This window comes from Macaca thibetana, chromosome 16 (genome assembly GCF_024542745.1).
Source record: "Macaca thibetana thibetana isolate TM-01 chromosome 16, ASM2454274v1, whole genome shotgun sequence".
NCBI classification, from domain to species: domain Eukaryota; kingdom Metazoa; phylum Chordata; class Mammalia; order Primates; family Cercopithecidae; genus Macaca; species Macaca thibetana.
The window spans coordinates 19,537,190-19,555,766 of NC_065593.1; the positions used below are offsets into that span (position 1 = coordinate 19,537,190).

Here is an 18,577-nt window from a genome sequence, read left to right on the forward strand (position 1 = left end):
GAATTTAAACCTTGTCTGATTCGGCCAGCACAGTGGTTCACGCCTGTAATCCCAGCACTTCGGGAGGCCGAGGTGGGTGGATCACCTGAGGTCAGGAGTTGAAGACCAGCCTGGCCAACATGGCGAAACCCCCATCTCTACTGAAAATACAAAAATTAGCCGGGCGTGGTGGCGGGCACCTGTAATCTCAGCTACTCAGGAGGCTGAGGCAGGAGAATCGCTTGAACCTGGGAGGTAGGGAGGCTGTAGTGAGCCAAGATCGCACCACTGCACTCCAGGCTGGGCGACAGAATGAGACTCCATCTTAAAAAAATAAATAAATACATCTTGTCTGATTCAAAGGCCAGGAAAGCCCCAAACAGGCCCACTGTTCATTCTTTCTCCCTCTCTGCTCTTCTGTCTCCACAAGTCTCTGACTCTCTATAGACATTCATACCTTGGCCTGGATTTGATGACAAGCAGATAAGCTCCAGGTGAGTGCAGTTCCCAGATCCTCCCCCAGCCGTGCCCCAGCCCCCATGCTGGGCAAGGTCTCTGACACCTCCCCTTTCCAAGCCCCCTCTGACGCCTGCCACCCACCCTTGGTCAAAAAAGAAGTGGAAAGTTGGACATGGTAATCCCAGCACTTTGGGAGGCCGAGGTGGGCAGATCACCTGAGCTCAGGAGTTCGAGACCAGCCTGGGCATCATAGCGACACCCTCTCTTAAAAATAAATTTAAAAGGGCCAGGTGCGATGGCTCGTGCCTGTAATCCCAGCACTTTGGGAGGCCGAGGCGGGCAGATCACCTGAGCTCAGGAGTTCGAGACCAGCCTGGCCAACATGGTGAAACCCCGTCTCTACTAAAATACAAAAAATTAGCCGGGCATGGTGGTGCGCGCCTATAATCCCAGCTACTCGGGAGGCTGAAGCACAAGAATCGCTTGAACCTGGGAGGCAGAGGTTGCACTGAGCTGAGATCGCACCACCGCACTCCAGCTAGGGCTACAGAGTAAGACTCTGTCAAAATACAATAAAAGAAGTGGAGACGCGCTCACCCTTGAAGTACGCCACACCGAGAAGGAGAATACTGATCTCATCGGGCAGTTCCTTCGTGGACCTGGCGAGCTTCCCTTTCATCTGGGCCTGCACCCAGTTGTTGATCTCCTGCAGGTCCAAGCGAGGGTTGCCCGTCAGGACTCTGGGCCTGGTCCCATATGACTTTTCCAGGGGTGCCACAAAGCTGGATTTTATGCGCAGCTCTGAGAAGAGGCGGAGCAGAGGTTAGCGTGTGCGACTCAACGACCAGCATCCCATCTTCAAGAGCCTGCCAGGCTCGGGTTCTGGTTTACCGCTCAGCAGGCCCTGACTTCCCGCCCAGCCTCTTCTTGTGACTTGCCAGGACTTCTGCTGGCATCCCCAGGCACTGGCCAGGGGGCAGCAGATCCCCACATCGTGCCACTGCCCTCCCTGCCCCTCCCACCATCTCCTGCAGCCCACTTCCTCTTTCTGATCCTCTCTGGGTTCGTGGACCTTTCCTCCCCCACCAGTGCCAGGCCGGGCCTGAGCATATATGATCTGTTGTTCAGAAAGAACCCCAAGTTGGCCGGGCGTGGTGGCTCACGCCTGTAATCCCAGCACTTTGGGAGTCCGAGGCGGCCGGATCACGAGGTCAGGAGATCAAGACCATTCTGACTAACACGGTGAAACCCCGTCTCTACTAAAAAATACAAAAAACTAGCCAGGCGTGGTGGCGGGCGCCTGTAGTCCCAGCTACTCGGGAGGCTGAGGCAGGAGAATGGCGTGAACCCGGGAGGCGGAGCTTGCAGTGAGCGGAGATCTGGCCACTGCCCTCCAGCCAGGGCGACACAGCGAGACTCCGTCTCAAAAAAAAAAAAAAAAAGAGAGAACCCCCAGTCTGCAGCATGGAGCCCACATTCCTCAGGCAGCTCGGGCCGCAAATGTGACTTACTCTTCTCAAAGACGATCCGGGAGGCACTCTTGAGGTTTTTCTGGGGGGCGGTGATCGTGCCAAGGAGCTCCTTGTAGGTGCCGTGGATGTCTGGGCTGCTGATCAGGTCATAGTAGAGAGCCCGGTGAATGACGGATTCCGTTCGCTGCTCCGCTCCTGCCAGAGACAAGGATGTGGACGTCAATAACTGCACCCCAGGGCCCAAATCAAGCCCCCTCCCAGAACACAGATACTATACTCATCTTTTTTGTCTGCTGAGAGCCCAAGTAGGTTGATCTTCAAGACCATCTAGGTGGCCAAGGAATTTTCATCCTTAGAGATTTTCCTGAAGTAGGTTAAAGGCGTCAGGTCTGGAAGGTGGGAGTGAGGGAGTGAGGGGCACCAGTCCCTGTGCTTCTCCCATCACAGCCCTTAAGACTATTCTGGCCGGGCACAGCGGCTCATGCCTATAATCCCGGCACTTTGGGAGGCCGAGGCGGGTGGATCGCTTGAGCCCAGGAGTTTGAGACCAGTCTAGGCAACATGGAGAAACCCCGTCTCTACTAAAAATACAAATATTAGCTGGGCGTGGTGGCAGGCGCCTGTCCCAGCTACTCTGGAGGCTGAGGCAGGAGAATTCCTTGAACCTGGGAGGCAGAGGTTGCAGTGAGCTGAGATCGAACCACTGCACTCCAGCCTGGGTGACACAGCGAGACTCCGTCTCAGGGAAAAAAAAAAAAAAGACTATTCTGTAGTTACCTGATACTAGTTTCCCCCGTGAACCCAGCTGTGTCCTCAGTGAGGGCAAGCCTGCACCTGCCTGTTTGCAGTTATATCCCCGGAACTCACGCTAACGGCTAACACCGCACCAGCTTGGTTAAGGAATGCAAGAATGTGCCTTGAAGTCACCGTGTCAGTCAGCGACCCCTGAGGCCAAGTACGCTGGGACCCCCAGGCTGGGGAGCTGGGGAATCGTGTGTGTGTGTGTGTGTGTGTGTGTGTGTGTGTGTGTAGCCCGAGTTCCCGCCTGCATGGCTGGGACCCCCGGGGCTGGGGAATCTGTGTGTGAGAGTGTGTGTGTGTGTGTGTGTGTGTGTGTGTGTAGCCCCAGTTCCCGCCTGCAGGCTGGGGAGCTGGGGAATCGTGTGTGTGTGTGTGTGTGTGTGTGTGTGTGTGTGTGTGTGTGTAGCCCGAGTTCCCACCTGCATGGCTGGGACCCCCAGGCTGGGGAATCTGTGTGTGTGTGTGTGTGTGTGTGTGTGTAGCCCCAGTTCCCGCCTGCAGGGCCAGGGGAGCTGGGGAATCTGTGTGTGCGTGTGTGTGTGTGTGTGTGTGTATATAGCCCGAGTTCCCACCTGCACAGCTGGGACCCCCCGGCTGGGGAGCTGGGGAATCTGTGTGTGTGTGCATGTGTGTGCGTGTGTGTGTGTGTGTGTGTGTATATATATATATATATAGCCCGAGTTCCCACCTGCATGGCTGGGACCCCGGGGCCGGGGGAGCTGGGGAATCGTGTGTGTGCAGCCCGAGCTCCTGCTTACATGGCTGGGACCCCCAGGCCAGGCCCTCAGTGCTAGTTCACCCCTCCCTGAGCTCCAATGTCAATAAAGTCAGCCACGTTTACCCACAGGCCACAGGGGCCCTCTCCAGGTCTGTCTGGGGCTTCCTGCCTCTGAGCACTCACCCAGCGAGAGAGCCGAGAGGGCCGTGGCCACACTGAGAGGAGACAGGAGCACGTTGGTCGTGGGGCTCATGCTGGACCGCACCCGGTACAGGTCATAGCCAAAGTTGGAGACAGCCGCTGCCAGCTTGTTCACCGGGACTTGGAAGAAAGGATCCTCCTCCTCCACCAGCGCTCCTGTGCTGTCGGGGTCTGGGGAGCCCTGGCAGGAGACAGGAAGTCTTGGGCTTGAGTTCAGGGACCCGCGGAGACGCACAGCGACCGACTGTCTCCGTGTGGCTTTGTGTAGGGTGGTGGTTCTGGCCCCTTGGGGCTGTCCTTCCTAATTTTTTTGTGTTTGGCCTAAAACTGGAATGAGTTTTCCTCCCCGATCATCCATGAGCTCTCTGCGGGGAGACGGCGCAGAAGAGAGATTCGCTGGTTTTTTTATTTGAGACAGAGTCTCACTCTGTCGCCCAGGCTGGAGGGCAGCGGGGCAATCTCGGCTCACTGCAAGCTCCACCTCCCCGGTTCAAGCGATTCTCCTGCCTTAGCTTCCCAGTTGGCTGGGATTATATGCATGCGCCACCGTGCCCAGCCTGCTGACGGTTTTTAAAAAGTGGGTCACAGGGGCCGGGCGCGGTGGCTCACGCCTGTAATCCCAGCACTTTGGGAGGCCCAGGCGGGCGGATCACGAGATCAGGAGATCAAGACCATTCTGGCTAACATGGTGAAACCCTGTCTGTACTAAAAATACAAAAAATTAGCCAGGCGTGGTGGCGGGCGCCTGTAGTCCCAGCTACTCGGGAGGCTGAGGCAGGAGAATGGCGTGAACCTGGGAGGCAGAGCTTGCAGTGAGCCGAGATCCGGTCACTGCACTCCAGCCTGGGCGACAGAGCGAGACTCCGTCTCAAAAAAAAAAAAAAAACAACACTGTCAGCCAAGTGGCTCACACCTATAATCCCAGCACTTTGGGAGGCTGAGGTGGGTGAATCACTTGAGGTCAGGAATTCAAGACCATCCTGGGCAACACGGTGAAACCCGTCTCTACTAAGAATACAAAAAAATTAACTGGTCATGGTGGCGGGCGCCTGTAATCCCAGCTACTTGGGAGGCTGAGGAATGAGAATCGCTTGAACCTGGGAGGCAGAGGTTGTAGTGAGCTGAGATTGTGCCACTGTACTCTAGCCTGGGTGACAGAGTGAGACCCTGTCTCAAAAAATAAATAAATATAAAAATAAAAATTGGGAGCCAGGTGCGATGGCTCATGCCTGTAATCCCAGCCCTTTGGGAGGCCAAGGAAGACTGATCACTTGACCTCAGGAGTTTGAGACCAGCCTGAGCAACATGGTGAGGCCCCATCTCTACTAAAAAATACCCAAAAAATTAGCAGGGCGTGGTGGCATGTGCCTGTGGTCCCAGCTACTTGGGAGGCTGAGGCATGAGAATTGGTTGAACCCGGGAGGCCAAGGTTGCAGTGAGCCAAGATTGTACCACTGTACTCCAGCTTGGGTGGTGGAGTGAGTGAGACTCTGTCTCTAAAACAAGAAAGTTAGGCCAGGCGCGGTGGCTCAAGCCTGTAATCCCAGCACTTTGGGAGGCCGAGACGGGCGGATCATGAGGTCGGGAGATCGAGACCATCCTGGCTAACACAGTGAAACCCCGTCTCTACTAAAAAATACAAAAAAAAAACTAGCTGGGCGAGGTGGCGGGCGCCTGTGGTCCCAGCTACTCGGGAGGCTGAGGCAGGAGAATGGCGTGAACCCGGGAGGCGGAGCTTGCAGTGAGCCAAGATCCGGCCACTGCACTCCAGCCCCGGCGACAGAGCAAGACTCCGTCTCAAAAAAAAAAAAAAAAAAAAAAAAAAAAAAAAAAAAAACAAGAAAGTTAGAAAAAAGAACTGAGTTTTTTTCTTTTTTCTTTTTTTGAGATGGAGTCTCACTCTGTCGCCCAGGCTGGAGTGCAGTGGCACGATCTCGGCTCACTGCAAGCTCCGCCTCCCGGGTTCACGCCATTCTCCTGCCTCAGCCTCCCGAGTAGCTGGGACTACAGGTGCCCGCCACCACACCCAGCTAATTTTTTGTATTTTTAGTAGAGACAGGGTTTCCCTGTGTTAGCCAGGATGGTCTCGATCTCCCGACCTCGTGATCCGCCTGCCTCGGCCTCCCAAAGTGCTGGGATTACAGGCATGAGTCACCGCACCCGGCCCCTCACTGCAGTCTTAATCTCCTGGGCTCAAGTGATCCTCCCACCTCAGATTCTCAAGTAGGTAGTACCACAGGCACGTGCCACCACGCCTGGTAATTTTTGCTTTTTTGTAGAGACAGGGATCTCACTATGTTGCCCATGCTGGTCTCAAACTCCTGGACTCAAACAATCCTCCTGCTCGGTCTCCCATGCTGCTGGGATGACAGGCGTGAGCCACTGTGCCCAGAACTGAGTCTTTTTTATTTGCGTCCATTGCCAGCACCTGTCGAGTAGGTGTTTGGTAGATGAGAAATGAATGGGTGGCCACATGCCCTGTAGAATGAATATTTTTATCCCATTTCATAGGCAGGGAAGCAGAGACCGAGGTAAGGGTTTTCTAGGGTCACAAAACTAGGAGGAGGGAGGCTGAGAATTCATACTCCGACCTCACAAAAGTCCAGGGCTCTTGCCAAGATGCCCAGCTGCTCTTGTCCCTCAAGGGTGGGCCACCCCCAACACTCACCCCGTAACACTCATATGGCATGGCCCAGGCTTCCCTCCATGTGCCTGTATCTGCCTTGGCAACCCAGCTGTGCCCTTTCTGGGCAGGAGAGAGGTCAGTCCATACCCTCGCTCCCTGCCACAGCCCGGTCAGTATCCGAACCAATGTGTGGGAACATGACCTGCTCAGTGGAGCCCCCACTAGGAAGACAAGGTAACGAGAAAAGGTAACGGCCGGGCGCGGTGGCTCACGCCTGTCATCCCAGCACTTTGGGAGGCCAAGGCGGGCGAATCACTTGAGATCCGGAGTTCAAGACCAGCCTGACCAACATGGAGAAACCCCGTCTCTACTAAAAATACAAATGACCTGGGCATGGTGGCACATGCCTGTAATCCCAGCTACTCGGGAGGCTGAAGCAGGAGAATGGCATGAACCTGGGAGGCGGATGTTGCAGTGAGCTGAGATCGCAATATTGCACTCCAGCCTGGGCAACAAGAGTGAAACTCCATCTCAAAAAAAATAAAAAGTTTTTTTGTTTTTTTGAGACAGAGTCTCACTCTGTCGCCCAGGCTAGAGTAGGGCAAGGGCACCATCTCAGCTTACTGCAACCTCCACCTCCCAGGTTCAACTGATCCTCCTGCCTCAGCCTCCCGAGTAGCTGGAATTACAGGCGTGTGCCATCACACCCGGCTAATCTTTGTATTTTCAGTAGAGACGGCGTTTCTCCACGTTGGCCAAGCTGGTCTTGAACTCCTGGCCTCAAGTGATCCACCCACCTTGGCCTCCCAAAGTCCTGGGATGACAGGTGTGAGCCACCGCGCCCGGCCAAGACAACATTTTTACTCAGGGGGGCAGCCCTGGACTTGTTAAAGTGCTTTGGATTTTTACTTTTTTGGGATCTTATTCTTGTCCCCACTCTGTCCCCTGAAAGGCGAGGCGAGACATGCTCTCTCTGTTTTGCCGCTGGAGAAACTCCAGCCCTGGAGAAATAAAGGCCGGAGCCTGGCCTGGAACCTGGGTCCTGGTTCCCGGCCCCGTCTCCCGTGCTGCCTGCCAAGGAGGGGCTGGGAATGCTGACCACGCCGTCCCCACCCGCCGACCGCGCCGTCACCACCCGCCGACTGACCTCCTCCGGGCCGCTGGCGAGGCTCTGGCAGCTGCTGTGCCCGAGGAGAGCTGCAAAGCAGAGGAATAGCACTAGGGCCTGCATCCTGGGGCCTGCAAGAAAAGCACGAGGCAGCAGGCCGCTCTCCTCCCCCACTGCACTGCCCCGCTACCCCTTCCTGGCCACCCCAGCCAGGGCCCAGGGGATGGGCAGAGCTAGGTGCTTTCCCTCACCCGCGGCAGCAACCACCTCCCAGCCCCCCATTCTCCCAGAAGTGGACCCTCCACTTGAAGGCTCATCCCTCCCAGCAAGGTTCTCCCGCCCCTCCCCCTGCCTCAGGGCCCACAGTCATACCGTAAGCTTGTGCTTTTTTTCCATTGTCTGCGTCCGGGGACCCTCCTTTAAACCTAAGGCTTTTACTTATTTATTTATTTATTTATTATTTTATTTTTTCAGGCAGAGTCTGGCTCTGTCGCCCAGGCTGAAGTGCAATGGAGCGATCTGGGCTCAATGCAACCTCGGCCTCCTGGATTCTCCCACCTCAACCTCTCGAGTAGCTGGGATTACAGGCGTGTGCCACCACGCCCAGCTAATTTTTTGTATTTTAGTAGCAATGGGGTTTCACCATGTTCACCAGGCTTGTCTCGAACTCCCGACCTCAGCTTATCCGCCCGCCCCAGCCTCCCGAACTGCTAGGGTTATAGGCGGGAGCCATCACACCCGGCCCCTGAACCTTTTAAAGATCCAGAGCAGAGGGGCCCCAGCCCCAGCAGGGCTTCTCCACGTGGAGTATGGCCCAGCACAAATGTACACTAAGGCTTTGCCCTGGAGGCAGCCAACCCGCTCCGGTAATAAGACCTGGAGCGACCTCTCCCAGGAGAACGGGGCAGAACCCAGATCTCCTCCGTGGAATCTCCGGGTACCAAGCAGAGGCACCCAGTCCGGCACCTGCCGTCCCTCCACATTCTCAAACTCTCTTTGGAATTCTCTGGCCTAAAACCTGTGGCCTCACAAGGAGGCTCATTCCCTTCTCCCAGAATTCCCTTTCAGGAGCTCTTCCTCCCATGGTCAGGAGTGCAGGGCCTAGGGTCAGAGAGCCTGGGTTCACATTTCCATTCTGTGTCTTTTTTTTTGGAGACAAAGTGTTGCTATGGTGCCCAGGCTGGAGTGTAGTGGCTATTCACAGGCACAACCACAGCACAGCCCGGAACTCCTGACCTCATGTGATCCTCCTGCCTCAGCCTCCTGAGTAGCTGGGACTGCAGGCGCATGCCACCACACATGGTCTCAGTGCTGTGTCTTTGTAGCTCTCCAAATCACCATTTTTTCTCTTGTAAAATGGAAATAAAATAACCTACTATTAAAATAAAACAACTACCGAGTGCAGTGGCTCACGCCTGTAATCCCAGCACTTTGGGAGGCTAAGGTGGGTGAATGACTTGAGGTCAGGGGTTGGAGACTGTCATGCGCGTCCATGTGAAGAGACCACCAAACAGGCTTTGTGTGAGCAATAAAGCTTTTTAATCACCTGGGTGCAGGCGGGCTGAGTCCGAAAAGAGAGTCAGCAAAGGGAGATAAGGGTGGGGCCGTTTTGTAGGATTTGGGTAGGTAAAGGAAAATTACAGTCAAAGGGGGGTTGTTCTCTGGCGGGCAGGAGTGGGGGTCACAAGGTGCTCAGTGGGGGAGCCTTTTGAGCCAGGAAAAGGAATTTCACAAGGTAATGTCATCGCTTAACGCAAGGACGGGCCATTTTCACTTCTTTTGTGGTGGAATGTCATCAGTTAAGGCGAGGCAGGGCATTGGCACTTCTTTTGTGATTCTTCAGTTACTTCAGGCCATCTGGGCATATACGTGGGAGTCACAGGGGATGCCATGGCTTGGCTTGGGCTCAGAGGCCTGACAGAGACCATCCTGGGCAACACAGGGAAACCTGTCTCTACTAAAAATACAAAAAAATTAACTGGACATGGTGTCAGGCCCCTGTAATCCCAGCTACTTGGGAGGCTGAGGCAGGAGAATTGCTTGAATCCAGGAGGCAGAGGTTGCAGTGAGCCGAGATCGCGCCACTGCACTCCAGCCTGGGCAACAGAGTGAGACTCCATCTCAAAAAAAAAAAAAAAAAAAAATGTAGACTCTAAATGACTTTGGCTCCCCTGCCCTGACCCCCTACACATCATCCTTCATTATCCGTTTACATACACAAACATCCACCCACACAGCACACGTACTTTTCGACTTCCCAGAACAAACTGGATCAGAAAATTAGGGAAGATATTGTGTGATTGTTGGCTCTAGTCCTTAAAATTAAATCTGATAATCCACTGGACAATATCGTGGGAGGTGAAAGAAGACTGCCTTTGAGTTTACTCAGCTTAAGGCGGGACTGGCAGAGGAAGCCGCCTGGCCTTCTTTCTAAACCCCGCCTCCAGTGAGAGCCCCGCAGACCCCCGCGTTCCCAGCCAGCTGCTCTGGCACGTGGCTGCCCTGACATGCAGGGAGAAAGCCTTCGTGTAGACAACAGGAAAAGCTTTCTGCAGCGCAAGACAGAGGCCTCACCACCATCCAGCCTGTCTCCACCCACCTCGGGCCAGCCCCAGGCAGCTGCCAGGAGCCTGCCTGCCCTGAGCCTCTCCAGACTGGTTTATTTTATTTTTTTTTTTTGAGGCAGAGTCTCGCTCTGTCGCCCAGGCTGGAGTGAGTGGCGCGATCTCGGCTCACTGCAAGCTCCGCCTCCCGGGTTCCCGCCATTCTCCTGCCTCAGCCTCCCGAGTAGCTGGGACTACAGGCGCCGCCACCTCGCCCGGCTAGTTTTTTGTAGACGGGGTTTTTTTTTTTTTAGTCTAGAGACTGGGGGTTTCACCATGTTAGCCAGGCTGGTCTTGAATCCTGACCTCAGGTGATCTGCCAGCATCCCAAAGTGCCAGGATTACAGGCGTGAGCCACCACCCCTGGCCATTCTCCTGGCATAGTATTTAAGGAAACGAAAGTCACAATTCAAATGAAGGAGGGACTTTAGTCTCAGTCCTTACAGAATCTAAGCCCAAACCCCAGATCAGGTGACAGATGACTGTCACAATGTGGGTAGGCGGAGGTGAGGTGAGGCAGCCTGGCAGGGAAGAGACCTGGGTCCAAAGGTGGCCCCCAGCTAGACACAGGGACCCGGAGGATTAAGGGCAAGTCTGAAACCTCCACTTCAGGCCATCTGGATAAGGGAAGAGGACAGATGATTGAAAACCCTACAAGGGCAGTGAGAGGGCAGAGCGTGGGGGTCTACACGGGCGCCCCTCAGCGCACACCCAATGCCCTGTCCACGGTGGTGTTTCCTGGGCTGAGCAGGCGACCGCTGGCTGGCTGCGGCCACAGGCAATGATGCCATCCTGTTCAAAGGGCAGTATCCAAGCCCCACTCCTGTCCTAGCAGGCGGGGGAGGGCTCAGGGAGCAGTAGATACCCTCCCTGCTGGGCCAAGGTCAGGCCTTATTTTCTGACAATTGCCCACATCAAGGAACACAGAAACTGGGATTTTTGTGATCTTGCCTCCAAGTTAGGCGGATCAACTCAAGCCAATACATGTGTTTCAGATTAAACCCAGTTAGGAGACAAACACCCTCCACAGCCGCCGCCGCCTCTTCCCAGAACCGCAGGGCCTTCAAGCCACAGGGCGGTGGGCCCCGGAGATAGTGTGGGGAAGGGCACCTCCCCCTCCCCTGGCTCTGTGGAGGGGATTCTGAGGGGTCCTCCCTGGCCCACCCATGGTGACCCAGCCCCAGACAATGTTTCCTGAAGTTTTAGAACCTGAATGAGTCAGCCCCGGGTGCCGTGGAGTCACACTTCCCCACACCGCAGAAGCAGCAGCCCCAAGAATAGGACTCCCTGCCCCCCAACCCCACGGCCCCACGGAAGCCGGGGGCTAACGCCGGGTGAGCTAACGCCGGGTGGGAGGCCTGCGCCGGACGGGGTGGCGTTTCTGCGAATCCTGCTTAGATCCGCCCCTCTCGGTGGCTTGCCACAGGCAGCAGAAAGGGTGCACCCCAGAACGGACGGCCTTTCCCTCCAGCACCGCAGCTGGGCCCCCAGGCCCTATACACCTGCCGGGCTAAATAGTGGACAGTATCTGCCAGAGGCCACAACCTCATTGGTCTCCCAGCCTCGACTCACAGCTTGGCCAAAGAGAGTGGGTGGGGGCTGGCTAGAAGGACCCAGCTGTCCTCCATCCCAGCCCTCAGCCAGGGCGCCGAGGCCAGCGGTTTGGTTGTGCTGGGAAATTGCCTTAGCAGTCAGCACCAGCTGATTCTTGACAAAGTAGCAGGGAGGCCAGGGAGCAGGGGCCGGGGCTGGGCTGCAGGGCGGCCGCCTTCCTGACTGCCTTTGGTGGGAGCAGCTCCCCGGAGCCTCCTTCCCTCAGGCTCCAGTCCCTTTGGGGTGCTGCTCAGACCCAACCCAGCAGCTTAGCTCCCCCTTCCTCCCCACGTCCGGCCTCACTTCATTCAAAAGGCTTCCAACCTCTTCCGTCGGTGCAGTGGGATTTGGGGATCACGGGATCCTGGCCTTCGGCCTTGTCCCCCCCCACCCCCCACTCCCTCTGCCCTCTCTCATCCACTCATCCTTGTGCCCAAACTGCAGGGGCTGCTGTCTCCCCATTTCCTCTCCCTTGCACCCCTCTTTTCTGCTCCCTCGAGTGCCCCTGCCTCTCCCCTGTCCCCCGAGCCCAGGGAAGCCTCTCCCGTCGTCCCTGGCATCAGAGCAGCCAGGGAGCTGCTTTACCTGTGGATACGCTGCAGCTCCACACCCAGCCTAGTCCCACCAAGCCTGCACACTGAGGGGGCTCCAGCCAGCACAAGAGCTTTTTTTGCTGCCTTCTAATCCAGCGTCCAGCAGGCTTCAGATTACAGCTACTCCTTTCTTAAAGCGACCTGCACTCAATTTGGATTCTGAGATTGCATCACTGTCTCGCGTTAACTTTAACCCACTGCTGCAGCTGTCCCTTATCCCCAAGGCACACACATTTACACACCTTCCTCTTCCTTTAGATTTTCCTTAAGGGGCCAGGCGCAGGGGCTCACACCTGTAATCCCAGCACTTTGCGAGACAGAGGGCAGGTGGATCACCTGAGGTCAGGAGTTCAAGACCAGCATGGCCAACATGGAGAAACCCCGTCTCACCTAAACATACAAACAAACCTGGGCACAGTGGCTCACGCTTGTAATCCCAGCACTTCGGGAGACCGAGGTGGGTGGATCACCCGAGGTCAGGAGTTCCAGACCAGCCTAGCCAACATGGTGAAACCCCGTCTCTACTAAAAATACAAACAAAATTAGCCGGGCGTGATAGGACGCACCTGTAGTCCCAGCTACTCGGGAGGCTGAAGCAGGAGAATGGCGTGAACCCAGGAGGCGGAGCTTACAGTGAGCCGAGATCACACCACTGCACTCCAGCCTGGGCAACAGAGCGAGACTCCATCTCAAAATTAAAAGAAAAAAGAAAAAAAAATTCTCAGTATAGTGACAACCTTCTATTTCCTCCTCAATTCTTCCCGTATCACCATAACCGCCATCTTGAATTTGATTTTTATTATTTTCATGCATTTTTTTACTTTTACCATGTAAGTTTTTGTCCCTAAGTGATATATAATATCAGTTTGCATGTTCTTAAACCTTACTTAGGTCAATGTATCACACTGCTTTTTTTTTTTTTTTTTTTTTTCAGATGGAGTCTCACTCTGTCACCCAGGCTGGAGTGCAGTAGCGCGATCTCAGCTCACTGCAACCTCTGCCTCCCGGGCTCAAGAAGTTCTCCTGCCTCAGCCTCCCGAGTAGCTGGGATTACAGGCACGCACAAGCACGCCCAGCTAGATTCGTTGTTTATATCCTCACCAATGCTTGGCATATTGTCAGACATTTAAATTTTGCCAATCTGATGAGCGTGAAATAGATGTCCTGTCCTTATGGTTTTAATTTGCATTTCCTTGATTACTAGTGAGGATAAAAGGTATTTTCATAGTTTCTTGGCCACTTAGGATTCTCCTTGTGTGAACTACCTGGGCCTGTTTTTCTGCTGTTTTTCTTTTTCTCGTTGATTGAGTCCTCTCTGGATTGCAGCTAGGAATCTTCTTTGTCAGTTTTCTGTGTTGCAAATATTTTCTCCCAGTGTGAGGCTTGTCTTTTCATTTTTATGGCGGGGTGTCCAATCTTTTGGCTCCCCTGAGACACCCTGGAAGAAGAATTGTCCTGGACCACACATAAAATACACTAACACTAATGATACCTGATGAGCTAAAAAAAACAAAAAGCAAAACAAAGCAAAATCTCAAAACAATCTCATAATGTTTTAAGAAAGTTCACGAATTTGTGTTGAGCTGCATGCAAAGCCATCCTGGGCCTCGTGCAGCCTGTGGGTCGTGGGTGACACAAGCTTGTTTTATGGTATCTTTTCATGGAAACACGTTTTTAAATTTTAATGCCAACATTTTCAATCTTTTCTAATTTGTGCTTCTTTTGGTATCTTTAAAAAAAATCTCTTCTTCCCCGAGATCACACAGGGATTCATCTATACTTTCTTCTAAAATGTTTACAATTTTAGGCTGGGCGTGGTGACTCATGCCTGTAATCCTAACAACTGGGAGACCACGGCGGGCGGATCACCTGAGGTCAGGAGTTTGAGACCAGCCTAACCAACATGGTGAACCGTCTCTACTAAAAAAATAATAATAATAAAATAAAATATTACAGTTTTGCCTATTGTATATGTGTATTTGTATTAGCTTTTTTTTCTTTTTTTTTTTTTCTTTCTTTTTTGTTTTGAGACAGAGCCTTGCTCTGTGGCCCAGGCTGGAGTGCAGTGATGCAATCCCAGCTCACTGCAACCTCTGCCTCCCGGGTTCAAGTGATTCTCCTGCCTCAGCCTCCGGAGTAGCTGGGATTACAGGAGTCCGCCACCACGCCCGGCTAATTTTTTTTTTTTTTTTGGTACAGACAGGGTTTCACCATATAGGCCAGGCTGGCCTTGAACTCCTGACCTTAGGTGATTGCCTGCCTCGGCCTCCCAAAGTTCTGGGATTACAGGGGTGAGCCACCACACCCGGCCTGTATTTGCTTTTTAAAGCACAATACTGTTTCCAAAAGGATACAAAAAAGAGATTAAAAACACTACATCCCAAGAGTAGAATCCATTAACTGGAAATCAGAATGAGACGAAGGCTTTTCACTGGGTGCTTTTTGTTGCTTTTGAGTTGTGAACCATGTGAACAAAATACCTATTCACAAATAAGTAAATCATTTTAATAAATCCTTAGTAAAGGTTCTGGGCCAGGTGTGGTGGCTCAGATTATATGCCTATATGCCTATAATCCCAGCACACTTGAACCCAGGAGTTGGAGACCAACCTGGGCCACATGGTGAAAAATGCGTGTCTCTATAAAAAAGAATAATAAATAAAAATCTTAAAATCATCAATTATAAAGATTTCTCTTTTGTCCGACCCCTGTGAGAAGAATGTGTCCTCTCCTGCAGGGTCAGCGTGTCCGGCCCTCAAGGATCCTTCCTCAGCCTTCAAACATCCTCCATTCCGCGCTTTCTTTTTTTTTTTTTTTTTTTTTTTTGAGATGGAGTCTCGCTCTGTCTCCCAGGCTAGAGTGCAAAGGCACCATCTTGGCTCACTGCTACCTCTGCCTCCTGGATTCAAGTGATTCTCCTGCCTCAGCCTCCTGAGTAGCTGGGATTACAGGCACGTGCCACTACTCCTGGCTAATTTTTGTATTTTCATTAGAGATGATGGTTCACCATGTTGGCCAGGCTGGTCTCGAACTCCTGACCTCAAGTGATCTGCCCGCCTCAGCCTCCCAAAGTGCTGGGATTACAGGCGTGAGCCACCACACCCAGAAACTTTTTTGTATTTTTACTAGAGACGGGGGTTTCACCATGTTGGCCAGGATGGTCTTGATCTCCTGACCTCATGATCTGCCTGCCTCGGCCTCCCAAAGTGCTGGGATTACAGGCGTGAGCCACCGCACCTGACCCCCCACTTCTTTAAGAGACACTTCCTTGGCCGGGCGCGGTGGCTCACGCCTGTAATCCCAGCACTTTGGGAGGCCGAGGCGGGCGGATCACAAGGTCAGGAGATGGAGACCACAGTGAAACCCCGTCTCTACTAAAAATACAAAAAAAGTAGCCGGGCGAGGTACAGGCGGGGGCCTGTAGTCCCAGCTACTCGGGAGGCTGAGGCAGGGGGAATGGCATGTGGACCCGGGAGGCGGAGCTTGCAGTGAGCTGAGATCGTGCCACTGCACTCCAGTGCTGGGCAACAGAGCGAGACTCCGTCTCAAAAAAAAAAAAAAAAAAAAAGAGACACTTCCTTGACACCACATCCCCTAAAGCCACTGCCCATTTCTCGGTGCTCCCTCAGAGCCGCTCTGATAGGAGCACCTTCCTCTAATGTCTATGCTGCCTCGGCTCCCATTTCCTCCAACCCCAGGCTTGTGTCTGTGCCCACTTCTCCACTGAAATTCCTGTCACCAAGTTCATGGGTGACCTCGTGTCAACTGGCAGTGGACACCTCCGTCCTTGGCAGGGGGCAGTAGAGAGTTCCTCCTTCTTGAAACCCTCACTGTCCACACTCTCCCCTTTTTCTGCCACCTCACACACCTTACCTTTTCTGCCTCCTCTGCTGGCGATCCTGGGACCTCTTTTCTTCTACATCTCCCCTTAGGCAATTTCCATCAGTTCCGTGACTGTTTTTTTGTTTTATTTATTTATTTATTTTGAGACAGAGTCTGACTCTGTCGCCCAGGCTGGAGTGCAGTGGCGCGATCTTGGCTCACTGCAACCTCCGCCTCCCGGGTTCACACTATTCTCCTGTCTCAGCCTCCTGAGTGACTGGGACTACAGGCGCCCGCCACCTCGCCCGGCTAATTTTTCGTATTTTTAGTAGAGACGGGGTTTCACCGTGTTAGCCAGGATGGTCTTGATCTCCTGACCTCGTGATCCGCCTGGCTTGGCTTCCCAAAGTGCTAGGATTACAGGCGTGAGTCACTGCTCTCGGCTTTTTTGTTTATTTTTGAGACGGAGTCTCACTCATGTCAACCAGGCTGGAGCACATGGCATGATCTCGGTTCACTACAACCTCTGCCTCCCTGGTTCAATCAATTCTCCTGCCTCAGCCTCCCCGAGTAGCTGGGACTACAGGCACGCACACCACACCTGGCTACATTTTTGTATTTTTAGTAGAGACGGGGTTTCACCATGTTGACCCGGATGGTCTCAAACTCCTGACCTTATAATCCGCCCTCCTCGGCCTCCCACGGTGCTGGGATTACAGGTGTGAGCCACTGCGCCCGGCCCAGTTCCATGACATTAAATGCATCTGTGTACCCCCAAAAAGACAATTCTATCCCTGATCAAATATTCAATTGCCTGCTTGACATGAAAGATGAATAAATGCCAAGCACAGTGGCTCATGCCTATAATCCCTACATTTGGGAGGCCAAGGCAGGAAGATTGCTTGAGCCCAGGATGTCAAGGCTGCTGTGAACTGTGATCGCACCACTGCACTCCATCCAGCCTGGGCGACAGAGCCAGACCTTGCCTCTTTTTTTTTTTTTTTTTGTTGTTGTTGTTGTTGTTGTTGAGACAGAGTCTCGCTTTGTCACCCAGGCTGGAGTGCAGTGGCCGGATCTCAGCTCACTGCAAGCTCCGCCTCCCGGGTTTGCGCCATTCTCCTGCCTCAGCCTCCCGAGTAGCTGGGACTACAGGCGCCCGCCACCTCGCCCGGCTAGTTTTTTGTATTTTTTTTTTAGTAGAGACGGGGTTTCACCGTGTCAGCCAGGATGGTCTCGATCTCCTAACCTCGTGATCCGCCCGTCTCGGCCTCCCACAGTGCTGGGATTACAGACCTTGCCTCTTAAAAACAAAACAAAACAAAACAGAATAAAAAAAACCGTATGTTACGGGAAGTCAGAAGAGTTCTGTTTCTGCGCCGAGCCACTGTGTTACTGGCAGTCAGCAGAAGGTTCTATTTCTTGAGCCGGTGATGGTTGCACAGCAGTATTTGGTTCATGGAAACAGTCATTAAGCTTACAAATAGTTAAGACTTGTGTACTTTGCAGATTATATTTCTTTTTTTTTTTTTTTTTTTTTTTTTTTTTTTTTTTTTTGAGACGGAGTCTTGCTCTGTAGCCCGGGCTGGAGTACAGTGGCCGGATCTCAGCTCACTGCAAGCTCCGCCTCCCGGGTTTATGCCATTCTCCTGCCTCAGCCTCCAGAGTAGCTGGGACTACAGGCGCCCGCCACCCTCGCCCGGCTAGTTTTTTTTGTATTTTTAGTAGAGACGGGGTTTCACAGTGTTAGCCAGGATGGTCTCGATCTCCTGACCTCGTGATCCACCCGTCTCGGCCTCCCAAAGTGCTGGGATTACAGGCTTGAGCCACCGCGCCCGGCCCCTGCAGATTATATTTCAACTAAAAATTGTAAAGGAAAACCCCCTTCAGCAGCTTCGTTTCTGCTTGGAAAAAAATCCAAACCCTTGCTGTGGTCTGCGAGGACCCTCGTGATCCGGCCCCGCCTGCGTCTCCAGCTCCATCTTCCCGGTTCTCTCTGACTTTGTCACGCGCTGGTCACACTGGCCATCTTTCTGCTTCTCTAGTGATCCAGGATTTTTCCTGCCCCAAAGGCCTTTGCCCAGGCGGCTGCCTCTTCCCCTGTTTCTGAACGGTCAGGTCTTCATACCATCTGTCTCTCAGCAAAATGGCCCCTGGAAAAGGCCTCCCCACAGTTACTCAGTATCGCAAAATCTCTCCAATTTCATTCCTAGTACATCTCCTGTTTTCTGCATCTGGTCCTTCTTGTTTTGAGGTGGAGTCTGGCTCTGTCACCCAGGCTGGAGTGCAGCATCTGCCTGTTCGTTGCTGCATCCCCAGGGCTTGGTGTGCTGCTGGGTTGACAAGAGGTGCTGAAGAGGCACCTGCTGGGTGGAGGTTACAGTGAAGGCAGCCAGACCAGAGACAGGGAGGGCCTAGCAGGCAATGTCAGGGATCCCAGGAAGTGAAGATGAGGCCCAGGCCGGGGCGCTGGGAGCTGCAGTGGAGAGGAGGGGAATGCTGAGAAAGACTTGACAAGCATTGCAGGGCGCAATGGCTCACACCACTTTGGGAGGCCGAGGCGGGCGGATCACCTGAGGTCAGGAGTTCAAGACCAGCTTGGCCAA

The 18,577-nt window shown here is 53.5% G+C and overlaps 1 protein-coding gene across 1 annotated transcript in view; it reads right to left on the bottom strand.

Moving 5' to 3' along the window:
• Positions 1 to 18,577, bottom strand: part of SERPINF1 (serpin family F member 1) — a 173,001-nt gene that overhangs the window by 4,362 nt on the left and 150,062 nt on the right. The window contains exons 2-6 of the mRNA XM_050763571.1: positions 12,146 to 12,246; positions 7,404 to 7,495; positions 3,613 to 3,811; positions 1,950 to 2,105; positions 1,036 to 1,239 (exon numbers count right to left, since the gene is read on the bottom strand). Of these exons, the coding sequence (XP_050619528.1) occupies positions 1,036 to 1,239; positions 1,950 to 2,105; positions 3,613 to 3,811; positions 7,404 to 7,487 (643 nt within the window). The 5' untranslated portion in view covers positions 7,488 to 7,495; positions 12,146 to 12,246. The remainder of the gene's footprint in view (positions 1 to 1,035; positions 1,240 to 1,949; positions 2,106 to 3,612; positions 3,812 to 7,403; positions 7,496 to 12,145; positions 12,247 to 18,577) is intronic.